Source organism: Canis lupus, chromosome 4, assembly GCF_011100685.1.
Source record: "Canis lupus familiaris isolate Mischka breed German Shepherd chromosome 4, alternate assembly UU_Cfam_GSD_1.0, whole genome shotgun sequence".
In the NCBI taxonomy this organism is placed as follows: Eukaryota; Metazoa; Chordata; class Mammalia; order Carnivora; family Canidae; genus Canis; species Canis lupus.
In genome coordinates, this window is record NC_049225.1 from 23238548 (window position 1) to 23266462 (window position 27915).

Genomic DNA, 27915 nt, shown 5'->3' on the forward strand with positions numbered 1-27915 from the left:
AGCCGCTCACATGCAGTGCAGGTCTCCTCCCAGAGACCCTGGTCAGCTGAGAGCTCCTCCCTTCCCCTCTCTCACAGTGAGCAAGTGGGGAGGGGATGGTGCATGGGCCCCCAGGCCCACCAGGAGTCCTGTAGTTTCAGGGTTGCCAGGCAGAAAGGGGAGTGGCCAAAACCTGCAGAAGGAAGGTGAGCCACGGGCCTGCAGGCACAGGTTCACCCCCCAGGGCCCTGGCATGTACCGTAGACAGGTCCAAGTCCTGGCCTATGATGCCATCCGTTCAGTGAAGAGGAAGGAGCACAGGCCTGAGAAGCAGAACACCTAGGCTTTAGTCCCAGGTCCACCTTCACTTATTGTGACAAGACACAAGTCTTTTGGAGTCTCATCTTCCTGTGCATTAAATGGATACAATAAAGCCTCTGGTAGGGGAGGGGGAATCAAAAAAAAAAAAAAAGGCAATAACACATGTGTAAATGTTTTTGGAAAACACAGTATCGTAACAGAAAAGGCAAAGAGATAGCACACCAGCTGCCACTTCTCCAACATGTGCCCGGGGCGCATTGCGCGCTCAAGTCAGCATTTTCTCAGTAAGCTATATCGATATTTCAGAATCCCTCCCAACATATATTTGAGGAAGTCTTGCCACTGGATCAGAATTGCAAGATGAAATGAAACCTCCGCGCCCCCCCGCCTCCCGCCGGCCCAAACGAGCTCAGGGCTCTTGGGGAGATCCCACTAATCACAGGCAGAGCTGCTAAGCACTAGAGCTGGTGGAGGGTCAGAGGGGGGCCCTGGGAGTGTCCAGAGAACAGGACCCTGGCATCCTGGTTCAACCCGTCACCCCGCAGCTATGCTTCAGTTGTCAGCTGTGCAACTAGGTCTGAAGGACAGGCTGCTACTGGAGCCGCAGACCTTTTTGCACTCAGAGTAGGTAGGGAGGCCGCACCCGTACAGGAAAGAGGGGTGATGCTGCCAAACAGGCACGGTGAGTGCCCAGTGGAAGGGCTACATGGCCGGTGTCCACTGTGGGCTGGGACTCATGTGGAGCTGGGCTGTCTACTTCTCGAGAGGCCTCTGCACCTGGTGTCCTGGCTGGCAGTCCCAGCCCCTTTCTGCCCATTGCTGTGTAATCACAGACCAGCCTGGGCACTCCAGCTGACCCCCAGGAAGGCCCCTTCCAGCAGGCAGCGCCCCAGCTGTGGTGGAGAGTGACTGGACCTCTACAGGTTGTCTTCCCGAGGCCCTCACCCTAGAGTACTCCCTGGAAAAGGTGGTGCGTTGGACCCCCTGCCCCTGGCAAACATTCCTACATACCAACCCCAGCACCCCTTGGCCCAGACCTCCCAGCCTGACCCAACAGCAGCATCCCCAGTGGCTTCCATGGCATGTTTTCAGGGAGTGACGATTCCATTCCCTTAACCTCTCCCTTGGCCGTCTTTTTTTTTTTTTTTTTTAAGAAAAAGATTTATTTATTTATTCATGAGAGACACAAAGAGAGAGAGGCAGAGACACAGGCAGAGGGAGAAGCAGGCTCCATGCAGGGAGCCCAACGTGGGACTCGATCACAGATCCCAGAATCACGACCTGAGCCAAAGGCAGCCGCCCAACCGCTGAGCCATCCAGGCGTCCCATCTCTTGGCTGTCTTTATAAAATGCAGACTTCAGAAGGTTACAGGAACGATGGCCCTGATGGTCCCTGAGGGACCTGATATATCTCTTAATGATTAGTGCCTGAAAGCACAGATTTCCTTCTGAGGGCCTCAGTGGGTGCTGTGATCTGTGAGCCTCCCAGCCCCAGCAGAAGCAGGCACAGTGATCCCCCTCCCCTGCTCTACTCTGGGCACCCAGCCCATGGGCACTGAGCTAGGGCCCACAGGGACCAGCCCCCAGGGTGGTCAGGCATCTCCTGAGGCACCGCCACCCCCAGGCAAGCAGGGGCATGGGCAGGGGGGAGGCCACTCAGCCTCCTGCCCTCCTCGCTAGCAGCAGGGAGGATGCCTTAAGGCTTCTAGCGGTGGAGCATGTGGTCATGGATGCAGATGGAGCCTGGAGCTCAGCGTAAATTTCAGTGAAAACAGGAAACCACGAAGCTGAAATGTGTTCACTTTTAAGAGTCCAAAGAAGAAGAGCTCAAGGCCATGCAGGAGGAAGCTGGGGAGGAAGTGTGGTAGCTTTTTGCTCTGGGCCCTCCTCCCTCCCTCCACACAGCCTCAGCCAGGCTTGGGGTCTGCAGCCAAATTCTTAGAAATTCTATAGGCCTCGGCCTCGAGGTCAGGAGCTGAGGGCTGGGCCAGGCCTCCTGTGAGGGCAGGAGCACTCTTCCTGAGCTGGGGGATGGAGAGTCTGGTCTGCAGTCTCCTCCTTCAATCTTAGGGGTGACCCAGCTCAGCCTTGGGCAAGGGTCACCACACTCATCCCTGCCATGGGCCCCCAAGGGCTGTTAGAGCAGCACCCTCTTTCTGTGGCAGCCAGCACTGAGTGTCCCTGGCAGCAGGTGAAATAGGAGAGGTACTCCCCAGGGATATAGCGGGAGCCAGGATTTTGGTGTACTGGAGGCTTCCGGGCAGCCTCAAGGCCCAGGCCCATCCATACCTTGAGGCCCCCAGGCATAGCAGGCCACCCACACTGGCCCATGCCCTTGGGCCTGACAGGGGCTTTTGGAAGCAATGCCATGCATCCAGGGGGATTTGCCTGGTTCTAGCTGCAGGCCTGGGGGCTCTCACTGCTGCTGGAGAGCCTAGAGCTGCTTTCTTCAGTCCCCAGCTCCTGTCTCCCCGACCACCAGGCAATCCAGCAGGTTCTCCCTGCCTGCTGGGCCCTTATGCGGGCCTGAAGTCCTGGCTCTGGGCACCCGGGCCCAGCTCAGCAGAGCCCCGGTAGGCTGCTGGCAGATGAACGCCCTCCTCAGTGCAGTGCCTGGGCCCCTACCCCACTCAAACTCACCCCTTCCCTTCTTGGGCCCCCATCTCTGCACCCCAGGGTATGCAGAGGCCCCCCACCTCTCTCCCTGTTTTAAAACCCTTTAATCAGAATTCCACAAAGGATCCCCTCCCATAAAAACACATCCCGGACATGCCCTGAAGCAGGAGATGTAGCAGAGGGCCCAGAGCAGAGTGCCACAGACCCTTCCCTGTCCATGCTCACCTGACAGGGTCACTCTGCGGTGAGGTGAAGACTCAGCACAGATTAAATCAAATGGAAGACCAAAGTTGGAGTGGGGGGGGGGGGGGTGGCAGAGGGGAGGGTTGGGAGCTGGAGGGGGAGAGGTGCTCCTTGGACCTCAGGCCCTCCTGGAAGCAGAGCAGGGATTAAAACCCAGCATCTACAGTCTATTCACAGGGTTTGCACTTGTTGCCCGTGGAGATTTTAATGGCACCCCCTCTTTCCCCTGGAGGGTCACAGTTGAGACAATACAGTATGTGGTCACCCTCTGTACTGAGCATGCTGTCCGGTGGAAAGGGGAGGGCGGGAGGCGGGGCCTCTCCACTCATCTTCCCAGCAGGCTCCACCTGCCCTCCCTTACCCCCCTCTGCAATGGAGAGTGCAACCTCTGGCCTGGCCCCCATTGCCCAAGATGCCAGTTGGCCCACAGTGGCCACTGTGCCTTGGTGTGCACTTCCTGTTTCAGGGACCCAGGCCAGTGAACTCTGAGGACCAGAGGACAGGCAGCAGGAGCCCAGATTTGCTCAACCTGTTAGCCACTTGCTAGTAGCAGACAGCTCGCCAAGACTCCCATGGCCCCAGGGCAGGCAGCCCAGCCCCGGAGCCCCAGGGTTACAAAGAAAGAGTCCGACAGATGAACAGCCTCAGGCGAGATCGGGGAGCTGGCTTTTTCCACATCTCGTCCTGTGTCTCAAGCCTGGGAGGATGGCACTGGGTGAATGTGGGGGTGGGGGCGTCTGTCCGGTGCCCTCTTGTCCCACCTGTGCTGTCAGGTCACAAAGCTCATGTCCCAGGGAGAGAAGCTGCCATGGGCTAGAAACTCTTGAGCTTCTAGGATGTAGGCCATTTGGCATTTGTAGCTGGTGAAGTTTGGGTCTCTGGGGTGGGATCTCAGCACTCCACCACCCTTGAGACGGGGACTGAGAGAGCCAACACCTTCTCCTTTCTGCCCTGTAGCACTCAGAGGAGTTGAGGGTCTGGCCATCAGAGATATCTCAAAGTCTGGGCTCAGAGCAAGAAGGGAGGAAACCAAGGCTGGGACCAAGGCTAAGAGGACCCCTCAGAGGGCCAGCTCTGCCTCAGATGCACCTGCCCCGGGCCCAGCCACAATTGCCACTGGCCCCAGCTGGTCTAGATGGCCTCAGAGTTTGGGGAGTCAGGCACAGGGTCTGCAAAAGAAAGGAGAAGTAGAATGAAACGGGGGCTTCTCTCTCTTTCACCCCCTACACCCACCTGGGAGGTTATAAGGCCACAGAAAGAGTGAGGCTGGTGCCCTGAAGGCCATGGGGAGGTCATGACCTTGCAGGCTCTAGCACCCCGAGGGTTGCTGGGAAGCACTCACCGAGGGTTGGAAAGAAGACATCCCCAGGGCCTGGTGGAGACAGAGGAGTGGAGGGCTCAGAGAGCAGGTGCCGCCCAGACTCGGACGGCTGCCGCTGAGCCATGTAGGACAGTGGAGGCCTGGCTTTGGCGTCCGGCATGCCGTGGGGGGACGGAGAGATCTCAAAGCCAGGGTTTTCGATTCCTTGCGTGTTGTTGCTAGAAAAGCAGAACTGGCTCGGTCAATGGTACTGCCTGGGTTGGGGCCTTCGCCCTCCTGCCGGTCCCACTTCTCTGCTTCCTTCTCCTCCTATGCCTTCACACCCCAGGCCCCAGCACCCCCTTCCCGGGAGGATCTGGAGTCAGAGAGAGAAGGCCAAGGCCGGCACTGTCCCATCTCCCCTGAGCTGAGGGCATCCGACCCCAGCTCCACCCGATCATTTGGCCATCTGCCCTGGACGCAGGCAGGAAGCCTGGGGTCAGAGACATGTTGAAGACACCAGACTTAAGGATCTGCAACAGGCTCCTCTTTGGTCCGTAAAATTGATGGCATTAGGTTCGAATGTCCCCACAGCTTGTAGTAAGCTGGAGGAAGGAGTTCTCTCCCTCTTCCTGCTTGGGTGCGGGACAACCTCTAAAAAGACACCACACACATAGGCCTGCACCGCCTGCCGTCAACTCTGAGATACCGGCAGGATCACTAGCAGGACTTCCCTTGACCTGGAAAATCATCCCTTTTGGACACCTAGGAAAGGTCCCGGGGCCAAGTTCCTGGGTGTGGCTCATTCCTAAAGACACCCTCAATGCTGGGCTCCACGTTAGCTTCCTGCCCAGAGCACCCTGCCACACTCCCCTGGCCGCTCTATGCCCAGCCCGCAGCCCTGCTCAGAGCAGCCTCTGCCACCAACCTCTGCCCTTGTGGCCTGATGGCTTTCTCCTTGGAGTGCCCTGCAGAGAGGGACCACAGCTCCAGGTGTGCTGTCCTCCTTGGCATGTTTCACTGTCCTGCCCCTGACCCCACACCCCCAGGCCAGCAGACACTGAGGCCTGAAGGTAGGTGCCTGGCTCATCTGAGCAGCAACGGAGCTCAGCCCACTGGGTGAGGAGTGGCAGGGAGAGCAGCCAACTCGCACAGATGTGTAGGCCTCGGTGGCAGATGGCAGACAGCACAGATGGCTGGGCTTGGTGGCTGTATAGGGACCCTCCTGCAGAGCCCTCCTTCCTGACAGCTGACCCCGGGCACAGAGGACCTGGGAGGCCATGCCCGTGTGCTGAGCCCTGTCACAGTACAGGTTATCAGTGGAGGGAGAGGGAGAAAGGATCCTGGGGAAGAGGAGTCAGTCCAAGGCTAGAAGTCAGCCCCCACTTCTGCATTAACCCCAGCTACGGTCTGAGTGTAGACGCTGCCCTGCAGAGCCACAGGCCCAGGGACAGGCAAGCAGAGAGCGCGCCTGCCAAGCTTGGAGTTGGGGCCGGGGCAGCTGCGGGAAATTTTCTCAGGAAGATTCCACGGGCCTTACCTGTCCATCCGCACCAGTTCCTGGGCACCTGGGGACATACAGACAGAGAAGCTAGTCACCAAGAAGAAGAGGCTTCCCTAGACGACGCCCCCTCCCGTCCCCTGGCAGATGCCCTTCGGGGACGGGAGCAAGCCCAGGCTGGGCCACGCTCAGCCCCTTCTGTTGGCCCGGGAGGCCCCTAGGGCAGCGTTCATCCTGCGGGCAAGGCCTCGGCGAGCCCGGTGCTTTAACCAGTGGTAACAAACTCGGGCTGCATTTCACAAATATAAAAGACAGTGTTCATCACCAGGACGCCAAGGGCAACCAGTGCTTTCTCCTGTGGCTTGACTGGGTGCTGTGAGACCGTCCAGATTGAAGTATCAACCGAAAGCCTGACTCCTGAAATTGGTCTTTCCTGTTTGGACATTTGCCACCCTCTGGTCTGTCGCCATGAGTTCCTGAGTGGGAGGGCTTGCAAGGTCAGTTCCTAACTGGAGGGTTCCTGGTCCTCTCTGGCCTGTCCTCCACGTCGCCTAGAGGGTGGCTTTAGCAGTGGCACCTCTTAGAGGAACCTTAGGGGCCCAAGACCCCGTTACTTTTCAGCCATTCTGCCACTTTCTGCTGCTCCCCCAAGCTGCTACCAGCCTGCCCCATTCTTGGGATTCCCCACCCCCAAACTGGCCACCAGCCAGATGCAGTGGCCCCAACTTCCCTCTTCCTTGTAGCTCCCCGTATGCGTCTCATTTGCAAGAGCTTTACCAGATCGCTGTGGGGAGCCATGGTGGGAGGGGCACACACAGAACACACATGGGAAGTTGCACAAAGGTTCCTAAAATCTCTGCTCTCAGAAGGAACCACTGTTTCGGGGGTGGCTCTGCGCATCAGGCTTCGTGCAGGTGCCCAGCGTTCCCCGCGCTCGTCCTCTCCACTCCTTGATGGGGGGATTGCTCGCCCCACTTTAGAGCCAGGGAACCCAACCTCTGACTAAAACTGGATTGGTTTCCACACCCATCAGCCTCTGCAGCAAGCTGCCTGCCTCGGTGCCCCCAACCCTTCCTCTCTTCCTCCCTGAGTGTGGCTCACCTCTGAGCATGCTCTCGGAGCCAGCGCCCTGCCTACCCACAACGGACACACACTCCCTGGCCCCTTCCCCCCTGACCTGCCATCCTGCTGGGGCGCTTAGCCTCTGCCCTGCAGCCTGACTCCCGGCATTTCCCAGTGACTTCTGTTTCCATAATTCCAGCAGCAGCACTTTTCTTGTGAGGCTAGATGAAGAAATGTCCCAAATCTCCGCTCCCTCTCCATTTCGCACCTGGTTTCTCTCCTGGCATCTCTTGGGTCTAAGACTCTGATCCTACAACTCAATTTTTTTTTTTTTTGGAGTGGGTGGGCAGACTGGCCTCAAAAATACTTGTATTAGAAGATAAATTATTGGCATCTTTTTGTTACTGAATATATTGAATTTGGGGATAAGGAGCTGCAAGCAGCTGCACATCACATAATCAGGGTCCATTTAGAGTTTCAGAGGACATGTGCTGCCCTGGTCACGGCACAGCCCTAGCGGGCCCACTGGACCACCTGCCCCCTTCTCAGCCCAGTTCTTCAGCCTCCAGTTCATCTGTCCTTTCCTGGGTCTTCCTCAGTTGGAAGCCCTCTAGGACTGATCCACCTCAGTCCCAGCGCCTGGAGTGGGAAATCCTAGGGGCTGACCCCAGGCTCCCCATGTCCTCAGGAAGCCCCCACGGTGTTTAGGCCTGCCCCCTGTCTCATTGACCTTCCTCTAGCCTGGGGCACAGGCACAGCCTTAGACTAACCTCTGGGGACCCCATGCAACAGGCTTTGGGGCAAGAAAAGCAAGAGCAATGGCCACCCCACGCCGATCCTCTGCCCTGAATTTGTTTTCCCATCCCTGTTCTCCGATGGAGGCAGTATAGTGGTCTGAAGTGAGGGGCACAGAAAGCACCTCTTTACTGGGAGCTGAGTGTGTCTCCCTTCTCGTCCCTTCCTCACCTCCATGAAAATACTACACAGATGAGCATGAGCTCATGGCAGCTCCATGGTGATTACTCTCCCTGCCTGAGCCCCTGGGTTCCTCTTTCTGCTCTGAGCCCTTGACCTGCCCCCCACTCCCCCGCCAGCCTCAGGTATCTCTGGAGGTAGGCTATACCGGGTTTCATGAAAGGAGTGTGGATGGCCTGAGAGTAAAGGAAAGGGGATCACAGCCCCAAGTGAGCCACTGTGGGGGCTCCAGGTTGGGCTCCCAGGAATGAGGGGTGTCCAGGTGTTACGGTCTAGCCAAAGGACATCAGGTGTGAGCCAGAAGCCACCTGGTGACAGAGCAGCCCTCTCTCAGCTACCTTATGCAGCTGGCCAGGGAGGAAGAGGCAGGGGAGGTGACGCAAGGGCCAGAGTCAAGGACTCCCCACCCTCTTGCACTTAGAGGTCCCTGGGACTAGCCCAGGCTCATGGGTGGGGTCAGAGGAAGGGCAAGGGGTATTATCACCGCAGAGAGGGTGAAACGTGTTTGTGACCGCAACTTGAAGCCTGACTCCACCCCTTAGTCAGTGTGAGGTTCCTCTGGTGAGTTCCTGAACCTCTCCCTGCCTCAGTTTGCTCAGTTGTAAAGTAGGAACAGTTATAAGACCAAGATTTCACATTGTTTCAAGGATTCAGCGGGAGAAGGTATATAACATACTTGGCGTGGTACCCAGCACAGCAGCCTTCCCAGATAGGGGTTAGTGGCGAGGACACTCAACGCTGATGGGTATTTTGATGATATGGTGGGATTATATTCCCTGGGAAAGGCATGAGTTGAAAGCTCTGGCTTTGAGTCCCAGCTCTGCCGCTTACTAACTTCTATCACATTTAGTTAATTATTTAACCCTGCTAAGAAGCTCAGGTTTCTCAGCTATAAGCTGAAAGAACTGAACTAAGTTATCTCCAAGATCCCTTCCAGTCCTGATAATCCAAAGTTCATATTTGTCCTAATGGTACTATGCTAGTTACACAACAAGCCTACCCGTACATTTAAGCAGGTCCGCAAAGGATCTCCTAGTGGCAGCACTTCTATAAACCAATTTGAACTACTCCAAGTGATTATTTATTCATTCAACTGATATTATTGAGTGCTAAGCCAGGACCGCTTGGGGCTGGTGGGCACTCAGCCCCCCTCCACCAGTGGCACACCTGGGTTCCCTCCTCTCTCCACCATTGAGCCCAGCTCCTTACAGGGACTATAGCAGCTCCCATCTCTGGAACAGAGAGGAAATGTGCCTGCCTCTTGCCTTTGCTAATCCCAGGGGCTGAGCTGAGGGCTGGGGCAGATCACGCACACCCTCACCCACCCCAGGCAGGCAGGGATACTCACGGCGGTTGGTGGCCACCTGCCTTTGCTTGTAGACGAGGAGTAGGATGAGGGGAAGGCAGAGGATGCCTACGATGCAGGCTCCTGTAGCCAGAGCAGCAGCTGTGATGCCTATAAAGACAGAGAGACAGCCAAGGTGAGACTCCATTCCCTCTGTCTCTCCTGAGGGGAAGCTGGAGCCCAGAGAGGCAAGTTCGAGGCAGCAGGGCAACCAGCTTTACCCAGGCCCCACAGCCAGACCCTCAGTGACCCGCAGAGGCACAGAAGGCCCAGGGGTCCTCTTTCAAAGAAAGCCCCATGTCTCCTCCCCAAGTGGGCCCAGGGCACACAGAAATGAGGCCAGGAGTCTACAGCGGAGGCAGCACCAAGAGAGAGAAGGGTCTTCATCCCAGCCCTCCGGGGACAGCTCACCTGCCCTGGGCTACAGGTTTTTGCCTGAAAAGGGAAAGCAGGTCCTTCACAGACCCTGTGCCATGAAGTTCAAGATCAAAAGGAACCCCGGTGGCAAAAAACCTTTGGAGATACATAGTAGTGATGGTTGCACCACTTGGTGAGCAGAATCAATGCCACACACTTAAAAGGGGTGGAAATGGCAAATCTCATGTTATATATGTTGTGCCACAATAAAAAAAAAAAATTCAAAATGAGAAAAAGCCCAACTCATCCCAAGAGACTCCTTAGCTCCAGACACAGCTTCTGGAAGTGATCTCACATATACAAGTCACGGGGCGGGGGAAACGTGAATGAGAACTAGAAAAAATGTGAATCCTTATCCGATGGCTTAAAATGTTTAACTTTCTCCTCCTCCTCCTCCACTCGGGCCCCCTGCAAAGAGACAATCACCATCCCCACTTTCCTCACATCTGGCCCAGATTTGTTCTCTGCGTATACAGCATACGGCTGCTTTTCGTGACGATCGCTTTTCCCACTTAGCGTGGCTTGGACATCTCTGCATGGCACAGAGATCTACCTCCTTCTGCCTAGGGCTTTCTCGTGGGGCTCACCCCAGAATTTATTGAGACAGTCCCCTATCGGTGGGCATGCAGATTGCTTCCATATTTCAACATATTTCAAATAACGGAGCAGCGAACTCCTTGTGTGTGCATCTTCGCTCGCTTGGGCAGGTACCTCTGTACATAACCTCCCAGCAGTAAAAGTGCTGAGCCAAAGAGTATGTATATTTTCTTTGAGGCTATTGTCTAATTCCCCTCCATAAAGGTTGTACCGCTTCACCATCTCACCAACAGCATGAGAGGGTTGATTTGTTCCAGCCCATCTGCTGACACCAGGAATTTAGCTGGGAACAGACATGCCCTCAGAACCACAAGCATCGTAAACACGTTTCCTTCCCGATTTGCACTCTTCTTGAAATATGAGCTGGGATACCTTGTCACGGCATCAGCATGGCCCCCGGGAGCTTGGGGAAGGTGGATGGGCTGTAGTCTCTGTTGCCTTTGCACTATTTATCTGGGAATAAAGGCTGTTTTTATCTCATTGTGTTGCTAAACAACCTGATGGTGTAAATAAGCTTTCCGGGGGGGTTGTTCATAACACGGAAGTGAACAAACTATTTACAGGCACTTTAGACATACCCACCAGTACAGGAACAGTTGCTGTGCTAATTATAAAGCAAGTTCGAAGCCACGTAAAAGCAGGCTCCCTGCAGAACTTAGCAAGGCTGCATTTTGACGTGGAAGTGTGAAAGTAGACATGTTCTATAATTCAGATATTTGAGGATTTCTAACTGCCCGTCATAGGACCTTCTTGTGGGCACTGAGAAGGGGGTTGCAAAGTGCTCTATTCTAGTCATCAAAGCAGGTCTCCGGATTGCTACTAAAACTACGTTCAGTGAGGTTACGTGCTCACTCACTGTGACTCCCTGTCCCCCTCTGGGCCTGACTCCTGTCCCCAGGCAGAGATCCCCCTCTGCGACCCCTCTAGGGGATCAGGACTTGGTTTCCTTACAACCTGGGCTGAGTGTTGAGGCCAGGACAAGGAGGCAGGAGTTTGGGGACAGCTTTGTGGGCCCATGTGCCCTAGTAGCTTTGCAGAGCCCAGCCTCACCGCAGCTCCCTACCCCTTCCCGCAAGCATGGCCAGTACCTGGGGAAGAGGGGGTGGATTGCATCCAGAGCCAAACTCATTGGCAAGGTAATCACGCACTGGCAGAGACAGCTGCCAGGCCAGCTCTGAGAATGGTGCCAGGCTTTACACAGCAGGCTGGGATGGGAGGGCCCCCCCCAACTTTCTCAGCAGAGGATCCTTGTCTAGAGCCTGCCAGTACCCTGGAGGTCGGGAGGGAGGGAGGTACAAGAAGGGAGAAGAGCATTTGGTCAGGCTGCCTGGTCCCCCAGAAGGGGGCTTGGTGAAAGCAAACCAAACATCCTTCTGTGTAGGGTATAGGGAGGTGGCTTTGCAGGAGGTAAGCTGCCCAGCCCCCTTCCAGTTGGTGTTCAGTAAAAAAAAAAAAAAAAAAATAGACCCTCAGCAATTTGGGGCTCCTTGGGGACCAACTTCCTCAGCCTCTCTCTGTTGCTGCTGCCTCCCCTGACTTGGGCTTTCAGATGACTTCCTAGGCCAGCCACCCTCTTACTTCCCAAAGGGAATGTTAGAAGACAGGGCTGCAGGTAGAGACATCTAAGCTGCTTGTCTGGAAGCATCATTAGCTGGTCAGGTACCAAGGTGGGCCGTGGAGCACCTGTCTTCAAGCAAGCAGGGACTAAGGTTTTTCCAAAGGTAAGCAGCACTGATGGCAGTAGCCAGCGGCCAGCCCTGAGGCCCACTAGCCACATGGGTCACCAGGCAAATGTTTCTAAACCATTAGAAAACAGGTATGTGTCTACTATCTGTTGCCATCTACTTGCCATCCTATCATGGCCTACATAGTATGTAACTGGTTTTGTTTTGTTTTTTGTTTTGTTTGCCAACACTTTAAAATTGAGAGTTTATGTAAAATCTGGACTTCTGACTTTGCTTGGAAATGGAGTGGCTCTGGCATCCCCGGGGCCTCTCCAAGCATGCAGCAATTGGAATTGCACTTATAGGCTGGCAGCTAGCTGCTCGCCACAGTCTCCACCCCTCCCTACTGTCTACTCCCAGGTCCCTGATCCAGCCTCTTGGATAATAACACTGGTTGCCTCCCTGTTAGTGGGAAGGATACATGCTTGCTCCTCTTTCTCCATGGACACATGACCGCCTGAAAATGGAAGTGCTGTCTCAACCCCCCCACACGGCACCCAAAAGCATAGCTGGGTTTCTTTTCAGCTGACACCATGCCACCTTAGTGACAAGACTCCACCACAGCAATAAGTTTCCAGACCTCCAGAACCAAGAGTCTGGAAGGGGACTCCAGAGGTCCCCAAAGCCATCTCCCTGCCCTCAACAGCTAGGATGGAAGTAAACACATCCCTCTGCCCTTGGGGAGCCAGTTCACTGTGGCCAGTAGTTCAGGGAAGCAGGGACCAGAGAGGGAGGCTGCACATCCCTGTAAATTGGAGCATAAGGCGAATGTCAAAAGCTGAGAGCAGAAGTGCCTAGCAGAGGAAGCCTGACCCACTCGTGACAGTCAAGTTCAAAGTCACCCTCAGGTTCTTACCGGCCAGACTCCCAGGACTTTCCGGGTGACTTCCATTTCCTTAATTCCAGCAGCTACTTCTCTAGGAGTCTAGATCGAGCAAAATGAACCAAATCTCTGCTCCCTCTCCGTTTTGCACCTGGTTCCTTTGGGGTCCCTACTGGCATCTTCTGTTTCTGTCCCGAGGACTTTTAATTCATACAACTAATTGTCAGAAAATCGGTGTTGACAGAGGGGCGGGCAGCCTGACTCCCAGGGAAGGGTTTGTGACTGAGAATCAGGCACTCTGGCTGAGAGACTGGAAGTAATCCCTGTACTTTGGTTTCCCCATCGGTGAGAGGTGGGCAGTGGCACAGGTGAGCTCTGGGAGCTCCTGGAAGAAGGGGGACTGCAGGGTTGCTCAGAGTGGAAGGAGCAATGGGGAAGTGAGCACTGGCGGGCCCCTCCAGGTGAGGCTCCCTGCCTTCCCCTGTGCTTGCTCGGAGCACACAGTCCACCCTCTCCGGGGAGCTGCTGGTGGAGGAAGTGAGGACAGCAGCAGCTTGGTACCCAGGCAACACATAAGGTCTGTGGTGTGCAGGGACAGGGGCTTGAACCAGGGTTCCTTAGTTCTATGAGGGTCTGGCTCAGACCGAAATGTGTGTTCTAATTTTATTCCTGGCTAAAGCTGTGCGTCGGTTCAAAATATAGTTGGAGTAGAAAGTCACCATGGCCTCTGAGCTGGGCTTTGGCTGGGGCTGTAGTTTGAACTGTTCTCATTCCTGCCTCCACTCTATGCATGTCCTCCTGGAGGGCAGGGGGAAAGTCTGCACTTTTGGGTCTCCAGGGCCTGGGCAGGGGCTGGTTACACTAGATGCCCAGTCAATATTGATGGATAGAAGGCTCTGGAAGCCAAGACCTTGTCCTCTCAGAAGAATAGAGCGCCCCTGAGACGTCTCCCCTTTGCCTGCTGCCTCCAAGCTGCTGGGCGTTGTCTCCTGGCCTCTGAGCACCCAGATGTCCCTCAGAGCAGTGCCCCCTTCCTCCACTGGATGCCTCTCTGGGCAAACACCAGGGGCGGACTGCCACCCACCCACTGCCCTGTGCATCCCTCAAGCTGGGAAGAAGGTAAAGTGAGCACACCCCAGTTGTGTGGATTTGAGCAAGTTATGTCACCTCTCTGGGCTTCTGCTTCCATGTATAGAAAATGAAAACAGTGGTGCCTACTTCAGAGGGTTCTTGTCAGAATCCAAGAGATACCAGTACTTGCAAGGACTTAGCTCGGTGCCTGGCATATAGGAAAAGCTCTAAGAACGGTAGTGCTGTCCCCCTGCCTGAGTCTCTCCGTCCTCTCTCCCCACGTACAGAACGAGGAAGTTTTAAGCAAGTGGGCCTAAGCCAAGAGGACCCCCCACAGCCCTCCAATCTTCCCATGTTGGGGAGCACTGGTGAGCAAGAGCAGCACCCACTGATAACAGCCTGTGGCACTCAGCACCTGTTGGGAGGGGGGCACTTAGCTAAAGGCCACCCCCAAGGAGTCAGAGCAGGAGCCGGCTTCTTCGGGCTTTAAGCCTTGGAAGGGGAGTGGGCTTCTGGGACTGCAGCCCCATGGCTCCAATGACGGGGAAAGCAGAAGGGAGAGGCGATAGCAGAGGAGAAAGGATGGGGGTTCTGCGGGCTTGGGGCGAGGAGGTCTGAGTTCAGAGTGGGGCCTTGGTCCAAGACGGAGGCAGAGGAGAACAGAGAACCCAGAAGGGCCAAAAGGGTGGTCCCTTACTTTCACTCTCCCTGGGTGAAGGTGGGTACGAGATGCACTGGAATGAGGCTTCTTTGTCTGTAGAGGAAAGAGAAGGATCGTTAGGTGGGCATGAGGCCAGGGAGGCTTATCCCAGCCAGCACACGGGTCCACACGGACACGTATTCTCACCCCGTGGCCAGGTATGCCCTGCCCACTCTCACACATGCCCCCCAGGCATGTAGGTATCTGCTGGCACCCACATGTCTACCCAGTGTATTGCCCCTCACGCTCTCATCTGGACACACACACACACACACACACACACACGTTCCCCAACAACTGCTCACGGGCTCACACCCCAGGTCTCACAACACGGCCACCATACAGTCAGGAGCAGTACATCCCAGCCTAGGTTTGTGCACTCCCTCTCTCTCACTAGACCGAACCACGTATACCCCCCTCTCCATCACACCCCACTACCCACACAGACCCATACACAGCTCCCCACACAGTGGCCACCCCATCTCAAACACATCCCTGGAGTGACAGCCTCACCCATCTAGCATCACACATGGTCACGGCGTCAGACACACAGCACCGCACACCCAGAGCCACAGTGTCCTCGTCGCTTACCCTTGCAGACAGGTACCCACACCGCACCGAGTCACCGCACCCCCGGGCCGTCCCATACAGGGGGCCCTCACCTGTGTGCACCTGCAGCTCCATGGCACCGTAGACCCTCTGCTCAGAGTGATGGTGTCTAATCTCTACCACCAGGCAGCAGTAGAGGCCGCTGTCCATGGAGGTCAGGTTGCGCATGGTGATGGAGAAGTTGCCATGGTGGTCAGAGACCGACTCCAGCCCATAGCGCTGGGCCAGATCCTGGCTGGTGTTGGCCTGGTGGCCACTGTGGTGCAGGTGAAGGTCCTGGAATGTGAGGTTGCGGATAGGCCGGCGCTCCGAGCAGACCTGCACTTCGCCCCGCGAGCTGCGGTACCACGTCTTGTAGTAGGTCACATCGTGCCCTTTGGCCATGGGGCCCATGATCTTGCAGGTGAGGGTGACGTTTTGTCCCTCAGAACACACATACAAGGAATACGGTGTGGCGACCTTGAAAGCTGCTACCAGACCTATTCAGAGAGATGAGACTGTCACCTGCCTGAGCCAGACCCACTCCCAGTTCCTCCAAAGTGAGGAAGAACGTTGGTCTGGGGCTCCAAAGATGTGGGTTCCCCAGCCACAGGCCCCAGGCTAGTCAGCTGACCTCCCCAAGGCCTCAGCTTCATCATCAGCTCCTGAACCTGCCTCGGTCCCAGGCTGTGTGGGAGGAGGAGCTTCTCCAGGCGAGGGACGCCCCTGACCCCAGGGAAGCTGGATGAGGCATAGGGAAGACTGTGGGCAGGCAGGCAGATGAGGCCCGGCCAGTGGGTCTATCTCCCCACACCACCCCTGCAGGCCCTGTGGCTCTACCCACAACTGGCCCCTGGCACTTCCAGCCTCCATGCCCTGTGCTGTCCAATGGGAAGCAGAACGAGCAGCACAAAGGCTATTTGAGAAGGCAGCCCTTTGCCCTTGACCACCATTCTGGGGCCATTAGCACTTTTGACTCCTCCCACTCGTAGGGCTGGCCATGCCTTCCCACCTCCTCATCACGGAGCACCCCTGTGTGCAAGGCCTGTGCCAGGTGCTACATCTCACCTGGATGCTGAGCTTATGGCCTAGCCGGGTAGACAAAGCATGCGTTCCTGACCAAGTCACCCCACAGGCTAGTGGGCAGACTGGTGCCAGCCTTCAGGGCACTTGGAGGAGGGAAGACATAGCCATCCTGGGGATGGTCAGGAGACTTCTTGAAGCAGCAAGTGTCTTTGGGGTTGATGGACACGTAAGACTTCAGCAAGTAAAGGGGGTACCCTGGGTTGAGGAAGCAGGTAAACCCAAGATGTCTCAGGGAAGGACCAGGAAAAATCATCAAAGCTCACCTCATCCATGTACCTGCTGCCACCCAGTCTTCTTAGAAATATCTTCTAGTTCTTTTTGTTTTCAGTTGGCAAACAAAGCCATCCCTTGGTCCTCTTTACCCTGCCCCAACGCCCTAGTATTTAACCATGTTGACCCCTCAAAGCACTGGCCCTTAAAAGCAGAATGCTGGGGCCGGAGTCCCGGCTCCCATCTAGCCCCGAGAGCACCCCCTTCCTCACATGTACAATGAGGAAAATATTCACACTATGCATAGTTGCAAGAGGACAGAACGAGGGAAAGCTGAGAACAGAAGATGTGAGTTCTAATGCCCTCTACAGACATAAGGAGGAAAACTATGATTAGTATACATTAGTGGTATTTGAGTTTTCATTGGCATTTCAGGGGCTGTCGTAAGTCAGACAGGGAAGGGGAGTTTGGAAATGTGAATAGAATCCCAACCGACATGTGTCTTCTGTTGCCTCTGCCTGAATCAAGATAAGGCCACTTCCTCCTGCAGACACCCCCTTCCTGCCTTTAGAGCCTGGGACCCACCAGCAGAGGGGAAAGCTTTGCTCAGTCTGGAGGAAGGCAGCCTGGTGTAGCTTTGGAACCGGACCAGCCTGCTCTGGAGTCCAATACCTGGGAGTCAGACTCTGAGCCTCAGAGTCCTCACTGTCGAACAGAAGTGGAAACATCTACCTGCCAGAGCTGAGGCCAGGATTACAAATAATTTACTTGAAGGGCTCTGAAAGTGCTTTGCTAGTGGTTGGTGCTTGCTACACAGAAGCTAGACAGCTCTGTCGCTCATTCCGGCAAGTCAAGAAACATTTCCCAGGAGTGAAAATAGTTCTGCAGAATAGAATGGAGAAGGCGGCTTCAAATTCTTTCCCACTAAAGGTGCGAATGACCCACAACAGCTTGCAATCCAGTCTTGGAGCGCCTGCGTATGCAAAACAGAGTGTGGGGGCTTAGCAAAGCATGGCCCCAAAGAAAATGTCTGCAAGACCCCTAGAAAGGAAGGAAGACACACACGAACCCCAGATCCTTCCATTCGCTCCACCCCCATGTAAGAGGGAGCCGTGTCTGGAAGCCCCAGATCTATGGAAGACCTTTGCCAAGGTGAGAGGAGATTTCAGAACTTCCTGGCAAGATGCTGGTCTCCTTTTCAGGCAGAAGAGTGGAGGCCCAGAAGGGGAAAGTGATTTTCCTAAAGTGCCACAGAGGGTATGGACTCAGAACCTGGGGGAGCATGGGCGGCTTCAGGTAAAGCTAGATCTAATTAGAACTAGAAGGAGGAAGAGCACGCGTCCTGTGCTATGCTAAGTCCTTTATGGGCATGTCTAACAACCCCATAAGGTAGGTGTTGTTTTGTTTTTGTTTTTTTTTTTTCCTTTTTACTGAGGAAAAAACACGAGGCCTGGAGATGTTGAATAATTCACTGAAGATCACAGTGACTTGGACTCTCCCTCATGGGCCAGTAGGGCGGCTGTGGCCACAGAACTTCTACATGTGCCAGTAAATGGAGGTGGGGTGTAGCTAGGGAAAGGCCCCTCCCAGCCACTCCCAGGAAGAAAACCCACCCAAAGGGCAGACCAAGGGCTTGTCTGCCCTGAGCTCCCCCCTTCCCTCAGCAGGCCCCAGCAGGCAGCAGCTCCCACCAGCACCTCTCCCAACTGGCGCCTTATCTTCCCTGTTCCCAACCCCACATCCACCCAGAGAACCCAAGGCTGGGAACCACATCCAGCTCAAGCAGCATTTGCAGAGATCCCACACACCCCTCGGGGGCTGGGCCGATGTCTGAGGTAGCTGCAAGGGGGGCAGGCGGAGTAGTGGTGGAGGCAGAAGCAGGAAGTGGAACATGGAGCTGAGCCAGGTTGGGGTGGGGGCTGCCCAGTGGACAGAGGTGTAAGTGGGGTGAGGCTGAGATGTGGGCAAGCTGGGGCATAGCTTGGGTGGGTGGAGCAGGGTGGGAGCAAGCAGCAGAGCCTCCAGTGGGGCCCCAGCACTGGGGCTGCCGGCAGAGCTTGCGGGGCCCCAGCCCTTAAGGTCCAAGCCTTGGTGTCAGTGAGCCCAGAATTGCCTGGAAGCCCCGGGGAGAGGTTTTCAACCCTAGATGCAATGTCCTTGAAAACCCACAATGGGACATAGAATCGGGGTTGAGAGTAAGGGGAGGGGGACATGAGGAGGGGTGCATTGCACAATCCCCAATACCCTACACACCCTAGAGGACTTCTTCCCTTTTTACAGAAAAGAGAAGCTTGCAGTGGGATTCAGGTTTGGGGGATGGGGGACAGCATTCAATTTTAGCAAAAGGGCCAGATAGCAGTGGACCAAGTGTTCTCAGGATCTTGTCCGGGCACGGGGGTTCAGGGGCAGGGGGGTGGGGGTGGGAACATCCCTTTTGTTGTGTCTAAGACTCAAGCCAGGTCAAAGCCCAGGACAGCCTGTCTTCGGGAGGATATACAAAGGCGCAGAGTTGGGGAGAATAATGCACACACCCTGTGCCACCCACGACTGCGCATGTGTTATCGGGGATATACATATAGCACAGCTGGATTTATAATTATTTGGCGGGAGGATGTTGCTTATTGTCAGGAGCAGATCCTTTCGGACACCTGGGTCATTGTCAGAGACTGGGGAGAGTGGGTGGGGAGGAAAGCCCTCGGCTCCAGGGCGGCCGAGAGCATGTGAGACAGGAAAATGACCCTGGCCTGGCCCTGAGCCTGTGCCCAGCCGGGACCCATCCAGTCATTGTGCTGCTCTTGGGCTAAGGAGGCAGAAGCACCCGGAGGAAGATTGCTTTGAACAAGGGAAATTCCAGGTCTCAGGATTAAAACACTTGGTCTGACAGATCCCTGGGCCCTAGTCCCCACTTAGCCATGTCCTTGCTGTGTGACCTTGGGCAGGTCCCATCCTTCTCTGTGCCTCCCTCCCTTCATCTCAAGAGACTCCCCATGTTCCTAGGCCTTTCTAGCTCTGAAAGCCTGTTGCTGTATTTCCTTAAGGTAGAGGAAAGGGCAAGAATGAACCACTTCTTATTTATGTGTCAGGACTTGCTTAGCACTTTATAATCCTCACAGCTAACACCCCTGATGTAGGGATCATCATCCTCATTTTAAAGATGAGGAAACAGACTCAGAGAAGTCAGGTGACTTACCCAAGACCACCCAACCCTACTTGGCTAAGCTGAAACCCACACCTTGGACACACCAGCCCTGCAGGAAGGAAGAGTGTCCCCACTAACTCCTGCAGCAGGTGGGGCCGACACCCTCATCCTCCAGCAGCTTGGACAGTGAACTGACCCCCTCCTGACAGCACTTTCTAGGCAGTCATCCTCGCCCAGCCTCAGACCTCAACTGAAAACACCATTCCTTCATGTCACAGATATTTAACTGAGGTCCCACCATGAGCCAGGCCCAGGGCAGAGAGCCATGGGGGTGCAGAGTTCCCTAAGGGATGGCCGCTCAGACTCTAGTCCCGCTCCTGCCACCTTCTAGCTGTGGGATCCTCAGCCAAAGGTGGGGCTCAGCCCCTTGTAGAAGCTTCTGTTCCGGCACAGGGGAGACGAGCTCTTGATGGGCTCCTTCTCGGGATACTAGTTTTCATGACTTCACCTCTTTCCACCCGACAGGCAGCTCATGAAACCCTGTGGGTGTGCACGGGATGGGTGTGTGTGGGTGTGGAGAGGCCTGTGTATTTTCCCTGCCAGGGCATGAGTTTAAGCCCACAGTTGCCAAGGCAACGCCCCAGCCTTTGGAGGTGGGTCCCCAGCTTGATTAGTCAGGCCTGAGGCCCCACCCAAACAGCTGAACTCTGTCCAGCTGCTGCTAGGGGTTAGAAGTAAACAGCCTCTGATCTTCTGCTGTTGCTGTTGTTCGGCTAGATGCAAAAGGCCAGGTCCTCGTCCTCGGGAGGCACACCCAACAGACATGGAACTGGTGTCCAGCTCCCTGCCGGGCCCTGGCCCCCAGGACAGTCCGCGGAGGGTACAGGGAAGGGCTCGGTCCTGTCTTTATCAAGCTGCAGAGCACAGAGGGAAACAGAGGCAAGGACCAACCAGGAAGTGCCCCCGGTGCGAGGGGCTGGGCCGGCAGGTCAGCCCCTGGGGTCTGGGGCTAGCAAGGACAAAGGGCATCTCAGATGTGTTTATTGATACCTGCCCCCGCAGGAAGTGTCCATTCACATCAGACCAGGGAGTCTGGGAAGGGGAAGCCAGGCTCTATTGGAGGAAGCAGCACTTCCAGCACCTTGGGAAGGCATCCGTGCATCCGGGGCTGGAGGCCGTGGGCCGGCGCGCCTCCCTGGAGAGGGCCCGGGCAGCTGGCCAGACGCCCTGCCAATGGACGCTCCTCTGGACGACTCCTTCCCAGCCTCCCCAGGCCCTCCCCGAGGATGACTGCTTGCAGCCGGGAACACTAGCTCTAGCCAGCTTCCCTCCAGGGTCAGTACTGGGAGGACTTCCTAAGGTCCACGTTCCAGTCTTCTGTGCCCTGTCTTCAACGCAGGCTGCCCGTGGTGGCTGACACTCACGCGAGAGGTAGCCTGGGACCGACTGGAGGGCGCATGGCCTTCCTGCGGATGGACAGATGGCCGGGCCAGTGAAGGCCCAGCTTGCTATAAGCTCTCTCTCTCCCTCTCCCCCTCCGTCCCCCGTGGTTACTGGGATAGCTAGTTGGTCCCAACGGAAGAGAGGCCCCAGCTGGAGCTACTGTATTTACTTGGACAGTGTATTTATTTGAGGAAGGCAACAGGCTGGGAGGATCGGGGGCTGGAAGAAGCCCAGAGAGGCCCTCTGACCCTGCCCTGACCTCTTAGGCTGGGGACTACTGCTCTCTTTCTTTTCCTCTGGGAGAGCTGACCCGTCCCCTGCCACCAGCTACCAGTCCGCACAGTGGTGAATTTGCTTCTGCAGTGATGGGGGGAGGAGCTGATGGTGACTGCAGCAGAGATGGTTTTACTTTTAGTTTTATGTCATTAAATGGCATCGAATCACATAGAAGGTTATCCTCCCCCCGGTTTGGTTTGGTTTGTTTTTAACAAGGGCCGGCAGGTTTCAGGCTCAGAGCCTTCCCCAGGCTATAGTTTCTAGCTAGAATTTAATATCCTTATTTGGTTTTCTTATTGTGTTCTTGTATGATTTTGTTCTATTTATGGCAATAATACTGGCTTTCCACTGGTGGCAGTGATAGAAAGTTTCCTTTTAAAAAATCTATTTACTTAAGTAAAAGAATGAGTTGATTGGAGGGAAAAACTAAGTACATAGGATAGATAGATGCTTCAGAAATCCCAAAGGTGGGATACCCGGGTGGCTCAGCGGTTGAGCACCTGCCTTCGGCTCAGGGCGTGATCCCGGAGTTTCAGGATCGAGTCCCACATTGGGCTCCTGTATGGAGACTGCTTCTCCTCCCTTTGCCTATGTCTCTGCTTCTCTCTGTGTCTCTTTAAATAAATAAATCTAAAAAAAAAAAAAAAAAAGAAAAGAAATCCCAAAGGTAATGAGTAGGAGGCTAAAGCTCAAGAAGTACTCTCCTGGGACTCCCCTTCAGAAGGGGGACAGCCTCACTGAAACCATGTCACCCAGCCTCCCTGTGGCTCAGAGGGTGCATTCGCGGTCCCATAGGGAGCAAACAACAGAGGCAGGACTTGACCCCCCAGGACCCCACAGGAAATAGCATCCTATGTGGAACATTTAAAGGATGAGGTCTGCTTGGGCAGAAGCACAGAAAGGTCATTACTGAATGATGGATGGGTGCGGCAGCCCCAAACTGGGGACCTCATCCACTTGCTGGGAGTGAGCAACCAGAACAAATAGGCTAAACATAAAGATCAATTGCGGGGATCCCTGGGTGGCGCAGCGGTTTAGCGCCTGCATTTGGCCCAGGGCGCGATCCTGGAGACCCGGGATCGAATCCCACGTCGGGCTCCCGGTGCATAGAGCCTGCTTCTCCATCCGCCTATGTCTCTCCCTCTCTCTCTCTCTCTCTCTCTATCTGTGACTATCATAAATAAAAAAAAAATTTAAAAAAAAAAGATCAATTGCGGGAAAGACCCCAGTTTGACCACCAAACCCCAAGCTGACCTGGTGGCCTTGAAAGTGCAAAAAGCCCCCATCTCTGGGGACCTTGAAGAGAATCTGCAGATGCCTCCATGGACGTTTCACACTCCCAAGTGCCTGTAGGTGCCTACAGGTAGCTGGACCTGTGCATCCTCTGGGAATATTCGAGTCCATGCCCTGAGCTCTCCACCGGGCTCTGCAGGCAGCAAGGAACTTAGATGGAGGGCCAATGGCATGTGGCCTCAGAAAGCCAAGAGCGAGCTCAGACACCAGGCACAGTGCTGAGGTTGCACACTGACTCTTCACAGCAGGCCCCTGAAGGAGGGGCCGTCATCATCCCATTTTAGAGATGAAGGCACTTGCACAGAGATGCTGAGTAACTTGCTCAAAGTCACAGCCTGTAAATGGCCATCTTGGAATTGGAACCTAGATGGAACTGACTCCCCAGACCAGATGGTTAAGTGACTGGACTGTATGGGAAGCATACAAGGCACTCAACACCAGGTCCCTTGCTCCGCCATTCCCATACAGAGTGCCATCAGCAAGGCCTGGGGCCTGCCGGTGCTGCTGCTAAGGGGACGCACGGGTCCAGCAGAAAGTGCACTGCCAATCCCAGGTTCACCCTGCCCAGGGAAAGCCAGATTGCCCCTGGGTGAGTAGTCGACCTAAAACTGGGGACCTCAAGCTCAGTATGTGGGGCTTTGTCAGTGCTGGTCAAAGGGGTCACTGCCTATAGGCCAGATGGGCACCGAGGAGTCCTTCCTTCTTTCCCTTGATCTGCTGGGGCCCAAGGTCCATATGTGTATGCATATAGGGAGATGGCCTCTTGCAGCTTCCCAGCACTGTCCCTCCCACCTGAGCCACCTTCTCCCAGGGAGATCAGGCCCCGGCAGGTGATCTTTGGCCTGCTTGGGTGGTGGTGGGGGACAGGGGGACAGGAACGACCAGCCCCACTGGGGATCCCTGGCATTGGGTAGATGCCCCCTCATGCCCATGGGCTGGCCTCTGGGGCCACCCCAAAGGTTCTAGACAGAAGATAGTAGATTTCCTAAGAGCTGACCTTTGCTGCATCATAGGCTTGCACCACTGGGTTACTCAACAAAGCCCCGCAGTCTTGTTTACCATGAAGGGGAAGATAGGGTCTCCCCTCCTTAACCTCACTGCACCTCCATATGCTAGTCCCAGAATCTGGGCCTCCTGGGTCAGCCTATAAGGACATGTTGAGGCCAGGAACTCCCTCAGGTCCTAGGAGTGCCTTTTGGGAAGGAAGAGTGTTCCACCCTTGGGGTCTATGGGCCTTGGCTCTGGAGGTGCTTCCCTCTACCCGTCTCCCCCTGAGTCAGGCCCAGGAAAGGGGCACCTTCAGCAGAGCTTAGAAGACAGGCCTACATACCCACCTCCACCTCACCTTCCCAGACATGAAGGCTTTGACCTTGAGCAGTCCTGCCCAAGGCAGCCCAGCACCTCAGGAGGCCAGCAAGTAGGTCTTTCCGACCCACAGTCCCACCTGATGGTGCCTGCGACCAGGCCCCCCGTCCGTTAGCCACTTGTTACACACTGTCCTGGGCAGAGTGAATATTCATTAGCACGCCCATGCTATAGTTAAGAATACTGAGTCCCAGAGTAGCTGCAAGCTAAGAGAATGCTTCTGATCCCCTTCTGGGGAAAGCCGCTTAGAGGCCTAATCATGTCCTTGAGTTGGGCCCAGGAAGAGCTGGCCCTTCGGAGTGCCAAGCTCTCTGAGTAGCCAAGGCCTCGAGGGGAGAAGGCTCCTGGCCAGGTAGACCATAAGGAGCGAGGGCTCTGAGCCTCGCGGCGACCAGCTACTCTGTGACGTTGGGTACCTTAGCTCTCTAGAGTTCAATCTCCCCAGTTGGGGTTGCCCAACAGAGAGCAGCCCAGCCAGGGGAGGGCAGGGGAAGAGGCAGGAAAACAGAAGGACCTCTCGGGGTCACTTGCGGAGAAAGGGGCAGGGCAGGTGCTCCCTGGTGCATGCACTGCTGGCCTCCTGCCTGCTGCCATCCCCTGCTTTTTCTGGAAGCCACGTCCTGCCATGAAGTGTGGCCTTGGTGCCAAGACTGCCTCCCCTATCCCAGGGGGACTCCAGGCCAGGGCTAGGCAGCTCTGTGTGAGGGGTGTGGGCTCCCTCCTCCTTAGCAGAGGCCAGCGCGGAGCTGATAACAGCTGCCTACAGGCACCCACTTTGTCTGCAAGGCACACTGCAGGCTCTCTCCACTCCCTGCTCTTGCTCTGACCCTGTGCCCCCCCTCCTTTCTTCTTCTGACCCGCCCACTGCGTCCTTGTGCCAAGCGCCCCACCTTCCTCCTGCCTCTCTGACTCCCGGCATGACTCAAGCTTTCCCTGGGCCCTTCCCACAAAGTGTAGTTCACAGGCTGCCTGCTGGCCCCCTCTTCCCTTGAGATCCAGCCACTCCAGTGCTGGGCATGCAAGAACCAGGCTGGGGGTATCCCGACCTCTGCCCCCGCACCTCCACCCCGGAGCCCCTGAGTCCTGGCCAGGATTCCACTTGGAGCTGTGACAGTCTGGACTTTGGAAGAAGAAAGTGGCGCCTCCCTGGTGTAGGGCTTCTGACCGTGAGCTGAGGAAACCCAAACCAGAAAGATGCCATAAGTTACCCCTGGGGACCCAGAGCGGGAGCTCCTGGCTGAGTCTGGAAAGTGGCCCACATTCTCCTGGGGCGCCCACACCGGTCCCTGAGCTGCAGCCTTGCTAGGCTGCCAGGAGTCAGCTGACCACTCCGCTCGCAGCTCGCAGCCCCTCAGTATAAGGACAGGTGGGGCCGGCATCTGGGAGCCGGCCAGTGCCCCCACCCCAGGGTTCAACCAGGAGGGTCCCCAGGGAGCAGGGCGCAGAGACCAGTGAGTCCCTGGAGCCCTGAGGCAGAAGGGGCAAGGAGATGCCACAGGTGTCAAAAGCCCGAGGCGCCCCCTAGAAAATGCTGGGGCTGTCCCCGCCGTGTCTGTGTGTCTGTGTCCCGCGCCGCAGCAGCCACTCCCGCACGGGGCTCCCGGCAGCCAGGGGCCCGCAGGCAGCAGCTGGGGCAGCTGTCAGAACACGCGGATGTGCCGCCGCCCAGGGAGAGCTCGCCCCGCAAGGAGGAGACGGGGCGGGGGGGGGGGGGGGGGGGCTCCGCGGCGACCCCCTCCCCCGCGGGGTCGTCCCGGGGCGCCTCCCCGCGCCCGCCCGCCCGCGCAGCTCCTGCAGACCTTACCTCGGGAGGCGGCCAGGAAGACGGCGAGGAGCACAGGCCCCCAGCGCCGGCCGCCGGCCTCCGGGCCCAGCGGGACGCCCATGTCGCCGAGGGGCGGCGCCGGGAGCCCGGGAGCCCGGGAGCCCCGGCCGGGCGGGCGCGGGCCGCGCAGGGGAGCTGCTGGCGCTCCGAGAGCCGCGCGCACGGCCGGCGCGGAGACCTCCGCGGAGCGAGTGCCGAGCGCTCCGTGGGCTCCGACAGCCGCGGCTCCCGCCCCCCGCCCCGCAGCGCCCCCGGGGGGCCGTGGGGGGAACTGCCTCGCCGGCGGCCCCGCGGGAGGGGTTTCCCCGGTGACTCACGGGCTCCCCGCCTCTAGGGGAGGCAGCGCCTGGCCTGTGCGCTCCGCGCGGCTGCTCTCTCCCACGCCCCCCCCCCCAGGGCCGTGCTGCTGCGCAGGCTGGACGGTGTCACCCCAACTCAGCAGGCTGCGTCCCCATCGCGGGTTGTGTCTGACCTCACCCAGCAGCCTCTGAGTTGTCTGGGGGCAAGCACTTGTCCCCAGCACCCTCCAGCCAGCCCGGGGATGAATGAATGAGCGAATGAGTGAAGGAAATCTAACTTTTGCAAAGGGCTAGGCAAGTGGGAGCCGACTTGACTGTAGATCCCAGAGCCTGCAAAACCCTGGTGCATGCACACACACACACACACACACACACACACACAGACGTGGCACAGGTGCAGGGGTACACAGCAGCCCTGGCACCCCTACAGATGCATGTGCGTGTGCATCTGGCAGCGTGTCCCGTGGGAAATCATCAGGGCTCCTCTCCCTCTAGGCCCCAGCATCGCTTCCCACTTTGCACCCTCTCTAGCTCCCTGTGCCCTGGATAGCCACAGGACCGTCATGCAACAACCCCCTCAGTCCTCTGCTCCTGCACTGGCCTCCCCCTCTCCCTCAGGGCTCAATTCAAATCCTTCCCCTTCCCCAGGGGTCCTGAGCTTCCCTGGCAAGCACCCCTCCAGACCTCACTCTTCACACCCCAGTTGCCAACCAGCTGATCTGCACCTGGACAGATCTGCCCTCCTGAGCTAGACTGTGAGCTGCTCTGCCTGAGTTTCCCAAGTCCCTGGCACAAAAGTGGGCACCAAGAAGGTGTCTAAAGCACTCTTATCTGAATGAACAAACCGAGAAGTAAGCAAGTGGCTTCCTAAATGGAGGAGTGGGGGTGGCTGTGCCTAAGACCAGGGGTCAGGAGAAGGGGGGTGGACACAGCTGTTGTACCATCTACCCCAGCCTTGCAGAAGCTTCCCGGGACTTTGCTGGCCCATTAGGGATCTTGAGCTCATGTGACCCAAGCCTGAAGGACAGAGGACCACTAGAGTCCATCTGGGTTAGGGATCAGTGGAACTGAAAGGTAGCCAGGAATTCGGGGTGCCCCATGGCTGACCTTATCCTGGCTAGAGGCTCTCCTGGAAGCTCAGTCCTGGGGCAGAAAAGTGATACAGAGGAAAGGCTTTTAGTACTAGGTGACAATGCCTGGGCCCAGTCCCCCTGAGATGGGAGCCCCGGGGACCGCCAGGACATAAGTGGGTACTTCATCACGATCCTGACCTTGTGACTCCACTTTGGGAAACAGCCCAGGGCCTTTCCTGCTGGCAGAGTGTGAGCTCTTCCACCCACAGGAGGTAGAAAGCCAGGTAAAATCAGGTGGAGATTGGGCCCTCTTCCCCCCCGGCCAGCCTTGGACAGACATGAGGTGGGGTCACTGAAGGGTGAGACCCTAGAGCACCTGACCTTTCTCCTTGTATCCCTTCCTGGCCTGGCCTCACCCAGGCCACCCTTGAGACCAGACTCCTTCTGCCCCAAGGCCTAGAAGGTGGATAAAGAGTGCAGATCCGGGATTAGCAGGAAGGAAGCAACTACCCGGCCATCCCCTCCCCCCATGAGCCAGAATACCTGATTGGGGGCCCAGTGGGGCTTCCTTCCACTTCCTTCTTCCCCACCACACTGCCCACTGGTGTGCCTCCTGGGCTTGCATCAGAGTGAGACACAGGCAT

At 56.5% G+C, this 27915-nt stretch overlaps 2 protein-coding genes across 6 annotated transcripts in view; one reads left to right on the forward strand and one right to left on the reverse strand.

The window, feature by feature from the left end:
* The window catches only part of CDH23 (cadherin related 23), a 365507-nt gene that overhangs the window by 297521 nt on the left and 40071 nt on the right, over nucleotides 1-27915 (forward strand). The window lies entirely within an intron of this gene.
* On the reverse strand, nucleotides 370-27911 carry VSIR (V-set immunoregulatory receptor). 2 transcript variants are annotated; one of them, XM_038534266.1, is made up of 7 exons: nucleotides 27815-27911; nucleotides 15337-15762; nucleotides 14672-14728; nucleotides 9346-9453; nucleotides 6000-6027; nucleotides 4502-4698; nucleotides 370-4328 (listed from the first exon to the last, which is right to left on the reverse strand). In XM_038534266.1, exons 1-7 carry the CDS (start codon nucleotides 27894-27896, stop codon nucleotides 4291-4293), a joined length of 936 nt encoding a protein of 311 aa, XP_038390194.1. In that variant the 5' UTR covers nucleotides 27897-27911; the 3' UTR covers nucleotides 370-4290. The 2 variants fall into 2 exon arrangements, with proteins under 2 accessions (XP_038390194.1, XP_038390192.1); XM_038534264.1 differs by lacking the exon at nucleotides 27815-27911 and adding an exon at nucleotides 25879-26080.

Coding starts and splice junctions, on each gene's coding strand:
- VSIR (XM_038534266.1), bottom strand. CDS start 27,896: ATGCAAGCCCAGGAGGCACACCAGTGGGCAGTGTGGTGGGGAAGAAGG. Junction 14,729..15,336: donor GGAGCTGCAGGTGCACACAG/GTGAGGGCCCCC, acceptor TTTCCTCTACAG/ACAAAGAAGCCTCATTCCAG. Junction 6,028..9,345: donor GCAGGTGGCCACCAACCGCC/GTGAGTATCCCT, acceptor GTATGTCCCCAG/GTGCCCAGGAACTGGTGCGG.